Source organism: Leucoraja erinacea, chromosome 1 (assembly GCF_028641065.1).
Source record: "Leucoraja erinacea ecotype New England chromosome 1, Leri_hhj_1, whole genome shotgun sequence".
NCBI classification, from domain to species: Eukaryota; Metazoa; Chordata; class Chondrichthyes; order Rajiformes; family Rajidae; genus Leucoraja; species Leucoraja erinaceus.
Window position 1 is genome coordinate 66767046 of NC_073377.1, and position 12620 is coordinate 66779665.

The 12620-nt window shown below is 40.9% G+C and overlaps 1 protein-coding gene across 9 annotated transcripts in view; it reads left to right on the plus strand.

Annotated features, from left to right (window-relative positions):
- fryl (furry homolog, like) overlaps nucleotides 1-12620 on the plus strand; it is a 299072-nt gene that overhangs the window by 185260 nt on the left and 101192 nt on the right. For all 9 annotated transcript variants that reach the window (XM_055636452.1, XM_055636425.1, XM_055636427.1 and 6 more), the window contains 3 exons: nucleotides 6610-6734; nucleotides 7182-7239; nucleotides 9340-9431. In XM_055636452.1, coding sequence (XP_055492427.1) covers nucleotides 6610-6734; nucleotides 7182-7239; nucleotides 9340-9431 — 275 coding nt within the window. The remainder of the gene's footprint in view (nucleotides 1-6609; nucleotides 6735-7181; nucleotides 7240-9339; nucleotides 9432-12620) is intronic.

Here is a 12620-nt window from a genome sequence, read left to right on the forward strand (position 1 = left end):
AACATTCAAAAGCTATGAAAATGCAGGGTGACTTGGACAGGTTGGGGGAGTGGGAAGATGCATGCCAGATGAAGTTTAATGTGGATAAATGTGAGGTAATCCGCTTTGGTATCAAAAACAGGCCTCCTCTTCCTTTCTTCTTTTCCCCCCTCCCCCTACCCTGCGTCAATCTGAAGAAGTGTTTCGGCCCGAAATGTTGCCTATTTCCTTTGCTCCGTAGATGCTGCTGCACCCGCTGAGTTACTCCAGCATTTTTGTCTACCTTCGATTTTCCAGCATCTGCAGTTCCTTCTTGAACATATCTAAATGGCGTCAAGTTGGGAAAAGGGGAAGTACAACGGGATCTATGGGGTCCTTGTTCATCGGTCTATGAAAGTAAGCATGCAGGTACAGCAGGCAGTGAAGAAAGCGAATGGCATGTTGGCCTTTATAACAAGAGGAGTCGAGTACAGAAGCAAAGAGGTCCTTCTGCAGTTGTACAGAGCCCTAGTGAGACCGCACCTGGAGTATTGTGTGCAGTTTTGGTCCCCTAATTTGAGGAAGGACATTCTTGCTATTAAGGGAGTGCAGCATGGATTTACAAGGTTAATTCCCGGGATGGCGGGACTGTCATATGCTGAGAGAATGGAGCAGCTAGGCTTGTACACTCTGTAGCTAAGAAGGATGAGAGGGAAACTTATTGAAACATATAAGATTGTTAAGGGTTTGGACGCGCTAGAGGCAAGAAACATGTTCCCGATGTTGGGGGAGTCCAGAACCAGGGCCACAGTTTAAGAATAAGGAGGTAGCCATTTAGAACGGAGACGAGGAAACACTTTTTCTCACAGACAGTGGTGAGTCTGCGGAATTCTCTGCCTGGAGGCCAGTTCTCTTGATACTTTCAAGAGAGAGCTAGACAGGGCTTTTAAATAAAGCAGAGTCACGGGATATGGGGCGAAGGCAGGAACAGGGTACTGATTGGGGATGATCAGCCATGATCACATTGAATGGCGATGCTGGCTCGAAAGGCCAAATGGCCTCCTCTTGCACCTAGTGTCAAATGGCTTAATTGTTTAATATTTCACAACAATACAGTTGGAGTAGAAAAATGTGTTTGTATCTTGAAATGATTCATGGGAAAACTGATTCTGTCACCGGCCCAATATGTATGTTGATGGGTTTAATGACCTCCTGTGCTGAGATTCTACATTTCCCAGGTGAAAATAGTACATGATGAAAGTCACCTATACTCTCCCGCCAACCAATATTGGGCTTTGGCCATCATTTGGCATTGTTTGTGAGTTTTTGAAACAGCGCTTGTTCAGTTTGGTGTGTTCGTTTTTAGTGATTATGGCTTAAACATCAGTCCCAAGATATGAGTGCTGGGATAATATAAACTCTGACGAGTAGCCAGTATCCTTTCTACCATATTAATGTCTCTTTGGAACGGTTGAATTTTATTTCACCTTTATCAGCATTGCTTAGGCAAGCACGTTTCTCAAAGGCTATCGCATGGGGATCATGGCTAGGCTGCAGCTTTGGCTTTGATGGTTGCTGGACTGGGTGGGCAATTGTTCATTGAGGGTAGCTCTGAAGTTTTGTTGTTGTCGAGGATTCATGGCTGGCGAATGGAAAGCTGGTGGAGGCCTGATTGGGTAAAGAATGGAGGAATGTAGAAGTTGAATAAAATGAGAAGAAGAGAAAGGAAGGGACATTAGAGGCAGCTAGGTAAAAGGGGGAGACTGACACAGGATGAGAATGGTGCTGACAAAGCCAAAATGTGTGGAGAAAAGTCTGTGTCTATGTGCATGTTCCCTGTGGGTATGTACATGTTGCAGGATCTGTGAGTGCACGTGTGCCACAGGAACTGTGAGTATGGTATCTAACGTCCTGAGAAGGGTTTCGGCCCGAAACGTTGCCTATTTCCTTCGCTCCATAGATGCTGCTGCACCCGCTGAGTTTCTCCAGCATTTTTGTGTACCGTCCTGAGTTTAAGTTTGGGACAAGCAATTATTTGATTGTAGATCAATCAATGGTAAGCAATAAGAAATATTTCAAAATTCTCAATGAGAAATAACTCCATGACAGAGGTAATACATTTAAGGAAGTTGAAGATAATGTTAGATTGAAAAAAGAGACTAATAAAATGATCAAGATGAGAAGTAAGTGTGATATTGGGAAGAGTTTAGTAAAGCACCAATATATGACCAAAAACCAGAGTGAAGCTAAATTTGCTAAAGTGAAAATAGAGCTTACGGAGGCGGTGACAAGAGACATTATCGGGGGGTGGGTAAGAAATGGCAAAGGCACGAAAAGGATATTTTGTACCTATTGTCATCAAAACAATAAATATAACAGAAATGAAGCATAACCACCAATATAATGACTATGAAATTTAACGTAATTAATATCACAGAGGCGAAAGTACTGTGGAAATAAAGAGGATTAAAACTTGGCAGATCCCATCAATGTAACAGCTTTATCTCCAGGTTTTAAGACTTGGCCTTGAGTTACCTGATGCATTAGCAATGATCTTTCAAAACTCCTTGGATTCTGCAAGAATCTAACCGTCTTTGAGAACTTTTTTGGCATGGATGATGTGCACATAGTTGTGGTCTTGCTCAGTTTATATTAACATCTGAGTAATACTGTCATTGTCTAATCACTAGCATTAAAACATTAATGTTTGCCCTGACTGAACGAGTTGATTTATGCTGTATAATCAATGCTGTGATGGAGTTCAGAGCCTTAGTGATGGGACAGGACTTTGACTTTGTTTTTGTTTTGATAATTTATTTATGCTATATAAATCAAAGCTTACGCTCGCATAAGCAACAGCTCTCATGAGCAGCAGTAAAAGGGTTCACAAGTAATCTTTTTGTCTGTTGAAAGCCAGAATGGAGACAATAATCTTAATTCTTTTGTGAATCACTCCCAATGCCTGCGTTGATTGACTTTACACATCTAATTTATGCCATATAACTAATGCTGAAATTGCACGTGGCTGGAAAAAAATAGTTTTATTGGGAGACGTCATTGGGTTTCATTTCTAACTGTGGCAGGAATTCTTTGAATCATTTTCTTGTTCAGCAAGTCCTTGGGGTTGAGGATAACGTGTCCACTTTGACCCTCTAGGTTCTGAAATGGCGGATGGATCCAAAGGTGCCTGGTAGAGCATGTGGGTGGATTGCTTCAGATATTGTTGCTTTCACAGTTTGCATTGCCACGTTATAAGCATCACATTGGTACAGCATGCTCAGTGCTTTCCTCAAGAATCTTTCAAAACTTAGAGCCTTGAACATCAGAGGATCTCATGAGTCATTGAGAATTTTACATTTTTAAAGAATACACCAGAAAGTCCTTGAAACTTCATCAAAGGAGTTTTTTCAAAGTTAAAAATGTTCAATTCTTGAGTGGGCAAGTCACACCTGATCAGAGCCCAATTGAGCATGCCTTTTATATGCTGAAGAGAAAACTGATCGGGACTAGCCCCCAACTGGAGATGTCCATGAATTGCAGACTTCAAGCAGTCATTGCATGCAAAGGATATGCAACAAAATACTAAACATGACCACTTTCATTTACATGACATTGCTGTGTCCCAAAAATTATGGTACCCTGAAATGAGGGGACTTTAATAAAATTTGACAATGTGCACTCTAACCACATGTGATTTTTTTCTATTACAAATCTCAAATTGTGGAGAACAGAGGCAAATAAATAAATGATGGGACTTTGTCCCAAACCCAGGTACTTTGGATTGAACAGGTACTTTTGGATCTGTCTTCACCGAACAGATACTTTGGATCTGTCTTCACTAAGGAGGACACAAACAATCTTCCTGATATAGTAGTGACCAGAGGATCTGGGGTGACGGAGGAACTGAAGGAAATCCACATTAGGCAGGAAATGGTGTTGGATAAACTGATGGGACTGAAGGCTGATAAATCCCCAGGGCCTGATGGTCTGCATCCTAGGGTACTTAAGGAAGTCGCTCGAGAAATCGTGGATGCATTGGTGATAATTTTCCATTTTCCATTGTTCATATAGACTCAGGGTCAGTTCCTGTGGATTGGAGGGTAGTTAATGTTATCCCACTTTTTAAGAAAGGCGGGAGAGAGAAAACAAGGAATTATAGACCAGTTAGTCTGGCATCGGTGGTGGGGAAGATGCTGGACAATTATAAAAGATGAGATAGCCGAACATTTGGATAGCAGTAACAGGATCGGTCCGAGTCAGCATGGATTTACGAAGGGGAAATCATGCTTGACTAATCTTTGAAGTTGTATCTAGGAAAATGGACAAGGGAGAGCCAGTGGATGTAGTGTACCTGGACTTTCAGAAAGCATTTGACAAGACCCCACATAGGAGATAAGTGGGCAAAATTAGGGCACATGGTATTGGGGGTAGAGTGCTGACATGGATAGAGAAGTGGTTGGCAGACAGGAAATAAAGAGTAGGGATTAATGGGTCCCTTTCAGAATGGCAGGCAGTGACTAGTGGGTTACCGCAAGGCTCGGTGCTGGGACTGCAGCTATTTACAATATACATCAATGATTTGGATGAAGGGATTCAAAGTAACATTAGCAAATTTGCAGATGACACAAAGCTGGGTGGCAGTGTGAACTGTGAGGATGATGCTATGAGAATGCAGGGTGACATGGACAGGTTGGGGGAGTGGGCAGATGCATGGCAGATGAAGTTTAATGTGGATAAATGTGAGGTTATCCACTTTGGTAGCAAAAACAGGAAGGCAGATTACTATCTAAATGGCGTCAAGTTGGGAAAAGGGGAAGTACAACGGGATCTGGGGGTCCTTGTACATCAGTTATGAAAGTAAGCATGCAGGCACAGCAGGAAGTGAAGAAAGCAAATGGCATGTTGGGCTTTATAACAAGAGGAATCGAATATAGGAGCAAAGAGGTCCTTCTGCAGTTGTACAGAGCCCGAGTGAGACCACACCTGGAGTATTGTGTGTAGTTTTGGTCCCCCAATTTGAGGAAGGACATTCTTGCCATTGAGGGAGTGCAGCATAGGTTTACAAGGTTAATTCCCGGGATGGCGGTACTGTCATATGGTGAGAGAATGGAGCAGCTGGGCTTGTACATTCTGGAGTTTAGAAGGATGAGAGGGTATCTCATTGAAACATATAAGATTGTTAAGGGTTTGGACACACTAGAGGCAGGAAACATGTTCCCGATGTTGTGAGAGTCCAGAGCCAGGGACCACAGTTTAAGAATAAGGAGTAAGCCATTTTGAATGGAGACGAGGAAACAACTTTTCTCACAGAGAGTGGTGAGTCAGTGGAGGCAGGTTCTCTGGATGCTTTCAAGAGAGAGCTACATAGGGCTCTTAAAAATAGCGGAGTCAGGAGATATGGGGAGAAGGCAGGTACGGGGTACTGATTGGGGATGGTCAGCCATGATCACATTGAATGGCGGTGCTGGCTCAAAGGGCCGAATGGCCTACTCCTGCACCTATTGTCTATTGTCTACTATGGAGGGCACTGTATATGTTTTTGCAGAGACAACATTGGCAGCACCTCTTCAGTTCTTTGAGGGGCTTTCTTTTGGTCTTGAATTTATGTGTTAGGGCTGCAAGGTATACCACGAGCTTAATACCGAATTTGCGATCACAATCACTGTTGGCCAAAAGTTGTCCTGGACTACTGGAGGCAATCGTGAATATTATCGTCAATGACTCGTGATGTGTAAAGTGATTTGTCTTTTTCAGGGTTCATTGGTCCTGCCTTTCCTCCAACTCATTAATGGACAAGTTGATGTTCTCTCACCATCTTAAATGTTTTCCTCTTCTGTGCTGATTTGATTCTAATTTATCTACTTCATCTTAGTTCTTCTATGTTTCTCAATTGCTAAATCATATTGATTAATGGTTGGTCCTAATGCTCACAAAGATCTCAATTAAAACATTGAGCTCAATTTCCTTTGCATTGAGCTCACACAAACTATTTGAGTTTGGGGTGAAGGATCAAGGATAACAAATACTATGGGAGCAAACACGAGTAAAATTTAGTCAATTATCTGTAGCTCTTGACTCCCTTTTTCTTAAACCCTTCCTGCCAAAATAGTTTATACTGTGGGTAATAAATAGAAAAGTCATTGTAATTTGGATTCATTGTGTGAACATTTGTATTTATATTGCATTTCATATTTGGCTTCAGACTTGAATACCTTGTTGGAAAAAAGTTTTTGTTTAAATTAAAATGGTGAAAACCTTCTGTGTACCTAACCTTCTGTGTACCTAACTTTATTTTGAAACAAGGCAACCTTTGGCTGTTTTACAGTTCTGGTTTCTCGAAAGATTGTAAGGTAATTCAAAAGAAAATGTTTTTAATTTGACAATATATTTTCTGCTCACAGTCGGGACTGTAGTTTAGAATCTCATCCAGAATAAAGGCCTGCTTCTGTGCACTATAACTTTAAAAGTATAAATCTCCTTTAATGTTATGATCATAGAATGCTTTGAATATAATGTATATATTTCTGCTTCAATCAAGAGTGTTGTTAACAAAGCCAATTTTGATATTTCCAGTCGTGACCCGAGGAATAAATGACATCAAGTTCTGAAAATGTAAATGTTGATTAAATATGACTCATTGTGTAATTTCAGGTAATTGGCATTCCGTCCCCATCCTCATTATTCAAGTTTATAGTTCCAATGATGCGCTCTGAGAGCATGGAAATTACGGAATCTCTGGTGCTGGGGCTTGGCAGGACCAATCCTGTAGCATTCAGGTAAGAGGATTTTATTTCAAAAATTCACACATCCTCTGAACAAACAGAGCACCTTAAGATATATTTCATTCAGTTTCTCTTTGAATGTATTTGGAGAGCAGGTTTACCTAACTATCCATCATTTTGCAGAGTCGCCTCTAAAGCCGCTCAATGATGTATAATCAAATTTAACAGTTATATTCAAGGAAGATATTCTCGAGCTCTGCTTGGTTTTCATGTGACTCAAAATATAAAGAAACTGAGTACAGTCTTTGTGGATTGCCACTTCTCGGACAAGTGCATTCCCATCAACAAAATATGTTTTATCTGACAAATTTTCAAACTTCCTTCATGTTAAACAAAGACTGCCATTAATTTGCAGGCAAAGTTGAATATCCATTTTGTGTGTATTTTTACTTCAAGAAAATGAAATACTGTTTTTTTTTTTGCTTGGTTGCTTTGTTGCAGAGATTTAATAGAAGAACTCCACCCCATTATTAAGGAAGCACTTGAAAGAAGACCAGAGGTAAAGGAAAAGTGGACTAGAGTCCTGTTTCTTCATTAATTTTTCAAATCATCTGAACAAAGTGTAATTTTTGTTTTGAAAGAATAAACTCTCAGGTTTAGTTTGCAAAATTTCACAAAATAATTTAAAATTTAAAAATGGGTGTCATGCATCTAAATAATTCTGAACATGCTGCCAACTAAGGCACATTTACAGAATTTCCCTGATGTTTTCATCCATTTAGGAACCTTTCTAAACAAATTCATATTTTTCCCTTAATTGTTTTTTAAGAAAATATTTTTTTTAGAATGTTTTTGCATATTTGATTTTACAGATTGTTTTGTTGAATTGTTGATACATAATGGGAAATAATGAACAGATAAAATCCTTATTTACTTTGTATAAGATACATGGGTATCCAAATGATGAATCCAAACTCCATTGAACAAAATCCAATCTGTGGCTTAAGAAGCAATTGGTCCCAGAAACAGCAATGTGATAGGCGTACAAATCACCTAATTCAAGGATGTTCATTGTGATTACGATTGGCAAAGGGAATGGGGAGAACATCTGCTCTTTTATATCCATTGAACAGGATTAGCTTATTTTAATATTTCTCACAAGAGTTGACAGTTCTGTCTGCGTATCACCATCTCAGTACTGCGCTGATTTGCTAGGTTGATGTGTTATTCAAATATTCAAATGAATCTTGATCCCATAATCCATAAACTGAAAATGTATCTTCTACCACTGAAGGCATACTTCCAAAAGATGGCAGTGAGGAATAAAAGTTTGTTCATCTAAAATTACTTTTCCCGTTAGCATCACAAATCAAGTTTCCAGATCCCAGCTACATAATATCCCTGTAAATCCATCTTCCTACTACATTTCCTCTTTCACCTTGCCTGAAGAAATATTTATTCTGACAATTCAGTTCTGCACAAACATTCATGCAAGCCTCCCTTAATTATTACTTTCTCTCAAGGTAGGTAATAGTGTGATACTTAATTTAAATCGATAGATGTAACCTCATGATACTAGTTGTTATGGTTGTTTAACGTATGTTTTATATTTAGTGTATTTGTTTGTTAGTTGTATTTTTTTGCTAACTGAAGGCATCTTAATATTTGGAATCATGGAAGAATCTGTTGTTATACAGGTGCTCAAAGTTTGGTGACTGTCGATTTCACTTATGTGCTTGATATGATCATCCCATATATTTAATGTAGTCCGTCTGTATCAGGATGGCATATATTTGCTCGATATTTACAATCAGCCCTGTCCATAAAATTAAGGCCATTTTCATGGCAACTAAAGTTATGTAAAATAGTATTACAGCTGAAGGCCTGACTGCTTGTATTTTTATTACTTAAACTACATTCATTTTAAAATCTTCAGAAAACATTACTCCAGGTTACTTTGTTGGAAATTAGGATCTTTCAAATACTGTGTAAAATAAATATTTTTGATAGACTACAGAGTTTAGGTCTGGGAGTGGAAGAGAACAAGAGAGGTCAGATTGTGAGGTGCATATATAGGGTAGACTGCTGAAAATATTTTCCTTTAACAGAGGTCAATAAAGCCAGAGGATATAGATTTAGAGCAAGGTGTAAGAGATTTATAGAGGATGTGACGGAGAGCTGTTTTACCCATAGAGCAATGAGTACCTGGAATGCACTGTTGGAGATGGTGGTGGCAGTGCATTCCATATACTCACCACTTCATGAGAGATTGGGTAAACTGGGCTCGTTTTCCCAGAAATGAGAGAGACTGGGGGGGAAATCTGAGAGAGTAGTCATTGACATAATTTAAAAAGTATCTAGATAGGCACTTGAATTACCTCAGCATAGAAGGTTACAGGCTAAGTACTAGAAGATGGGATTAATATGGATGAGTGCGCACAGGTTGGCGTGGACGAGGTGGGTTGAATCACTCTGTGAGCAATGTCTTTCGTGATTTTACTTTGTTATATCTAATCATTTGTAAATTAATTAATTATATGCAGATTTTTAACTAATTTCACAGTAGATTACGTCAAAAATTCAACAAGATTTATGTATTTTACCTGTAATATTGGGTAAAATTCAGATTATAAAGTAAAATTGTGTGTGTGTTACACAGAATATGAAACGGCGCAGGCGTCGAGACATTTTGCGAGTGCAACTCGTGAGGATCTTTGAACTACTGGCAGATGCTGGTGTGATTAGTCACAGGTAAAGAACAAAGCATTAACATATTTCATGTATTTCAAGTTTTCGACAAGCTACAACAGAAATGTTATGCTGTAAAAGGGAGAGGTTGGATAAACTGGATTGTTTTCCCAGGAATGAAGGAAACTAAGAAGTGTTCTGATAAACGTACAATTATGAGGCTTGCATAGGGTACATAAAATCTTTTTCCCATGGTATCGGAATCAAAATCAAGAGAGCATAAGTTTAAGGTGAGAGGTAGAAATTTTAAAGGGGATTTGAGGGGAACGTTTTTTTTTTACACTGATAGTGTAGATTACCTGGAACGTGTTGCCAGAATTATTGGTGAAATCAGATACAATCACTATGTTTAAGAGACATTAATAGGCAAGGCATAGAAGGTTGTGAAGTATGAAAAGACTGGACCATTTCCCACCCCAACCAACAATTCACACCCACTCACAGCCTGACCTCAGTCTGCAAAGACTGGGCCCTTCTACACCCACCCCCCTCCAATCACCACTTCACACACAATCACCCACACCCTCTGTGCTGCACAACATCACTTATCCAAAATCAACAATAAAAATAGAGGAGGTGGAGAGGCTTTTCAGAAGACAAAAAGTCAGAAATCTCCAGGACCTGACAATGTTTCCCCCCCTCTACACTTAAGCTCTGTGCCAAACAGCTGGCACCGGTCTATACAGCCATTTTTAATCAGTCCCTGCAAATATGTACTGTCTCTGCCTGCTTCAAAGTCTCCACTTTTGTCCCTGTACCCAAAAAGGCAAGGATTACTTGTCTTAATGACTACAGGCCTGTCGCACTGACCTCTGTAGTCATGAAGACACTCGGAAGGCTTGTGCTGGCCAAGCTGAAAAATATCACGATCCTATGGATCCTATGCAGTTTGCATATCGGGCCAATACATCTGTGGATGATGCAGTCAACCTGGGCCTGCACTTCATCCTATAGCACCTAGACCGCCAGGGGACCTATGCGAGAATCCTGTTTGTTTATTTTAGCTCTGCATTCAACACCATTGTGCCAGAGCTACAACACTCCAAACTTTCCGAGTTGACTGTGCCTGAACCCCTATATTGGTGGATCACCAGCTTCCTGACAGACAGGAAGCAGCATGTGAGGCTGGGAAAGCACATCTCGGACCCGCAAACACTCAGCATAGGAGCACCGTAAGGCTGCATACTCTCTTCTCTCCTCTACACCAACAACTGCACCTCCACAGACACCTCTATCAAGCTTCTCAAGTTTGCGGACGACCAACCCTGATCCAGGCTGGGGAGGAATCTGCCTGCAGACAGGAAGTGTTACAGCTGGTGTCCTGGTGCCATTGCAACAACCTAGAGCTCAATGCTCTTAAGACAGTGGAATTGATTGTAGACTTTAGGAGAGCTCCCCCTCCCCTCACCCCACTCACCATCAACAACACCACAGTCACATCTGTGGAGTCTTTTAAGTTCCTGGGAACCATCATCTCCAAGAGCCTTAAGTGGGGGGCTACCATCGACTCCACAGTCAAAAAGGCACAACAGAGGATGTACTTCCTACGGCAGCTGAGGAGGCACAATCTGCCACAGGCAAGGATGGTCCAATTCTACACGGCCATCGTAGAGTCTGTTCTCACCTCCCCCATCGTGGTCTGGTTTGGCTCAGCCACCAAGCACGACACCTGGAGGCCGCAGCGAATCGTCCGATCAGAAGAGAAGGTTATTGGCTGCAACCTTCCCTCCATTGATGAACTGTACACTGCAAGGGCTAGGAAGCGAGCGGGCAAGATCATCTCTGACCCCTCTCACCCTGGCCACAAACTCTTTGAATCACTTCCCTCTGGAAGGCGACTCCGGACTGTCAAAGCTGCCACAGCCAGACATAAAAACAGTTTTTATCCACGAGTAATTGCTCTACTCAACAGCCAAAAATCTCTAGCCTCCCTTTGATCTGGTATTTGTTGGTTCACATGCTTGATCAATTGTGTTTTATCATTAATGTTTTATTATTATTATTATTATTATTAATTTTTAAGTCATTTGTAGCTATCACAGTATGTCATGTTGATACTTGTGCGCGGAACACCAAGGCAAATTCCTTGTATGTGAATACTTGGCCAATAAACTTACTTATAGACTTAGTGCAGGTTTGTTATTAGTGTAGATGGGACAAAATGGTTGGCATGGATGTGGTGGGACAAAGGGCCCATTTCTGTGTTATATGACTCCATGACTGACTTTAAAGATGCACTGCAGTTAATAAGTGCTTGATAGTTTCAAAGATGAATCGGCGACTTAAGTAGCTGCACTCAAGTAGGCTAACAATGATCCCGGTGTTTGTGGTGGGAAAACAAGTGTTTGATGGCAGTGTTTTATGTAAATGAATGAATTGAGGCATTCACAGTCAAAGCATTGTCTTTTGTTCAGGCCACATGGTCTCATACCTTTGCAATTTATTCCACTGCCCTCCCCATCTGTCATCCCTGGCTGAACCACATTCTTCAAAAGCTTCACGTTCTTCTTAACAGTGGGCTAATGTTTGTCTTCTCTATCAGGAAGGCTGACTGCTTTCACGTTAATAAAACACATCTTTGTCAGTGCCAAAGATAAGTCAATTGTCAATTTGGAAAAGTAGCAATGAACCAGCAATGAAAATACCACGACTAAAGTATGTTCTGGGACATGCCCAAAAAGCTTGATGTGGGCAGAGCTGTAGATGTTGTGTACATGGACTTCAGTAAGACATTTGACACGGTTCTGTGGCGCCTTCACGCCCAAGTTGGTTTTGCATACTACCTGTCACTGCTGGCAACTCGCCAACAGCCACACGAGAAGGTCCAGTCACAAGAGTTCAATAACAACTCAAAATTCAGCTGCACTAATTGGTCTTATCTGCACACTGGTTATGATTGGTGATAATGTAGGTAAAAGGGGCTTCCTGAATAAACGTGAGACAAAGTGTCTGACTCAGCTAAACGTCGTTTGTCCTTTGCTTTCTGTCGTGGGATTCAGCAGATCCTACAGTACTGCATGATCGGCTGCTCTGGAAGGTTAGATCGCATGGGATTCAAGGAGAGATAGCTGAATGGATAGCAAATTGGCTCCATGGGAGGAAGCAGAGGGTGATGGTGGAAGGTTGCTTCTCAGAAGGTGCCTCAGGGTTCGATGTTGGGCCCATTACTGTTTGTCATCTACATCAATGATT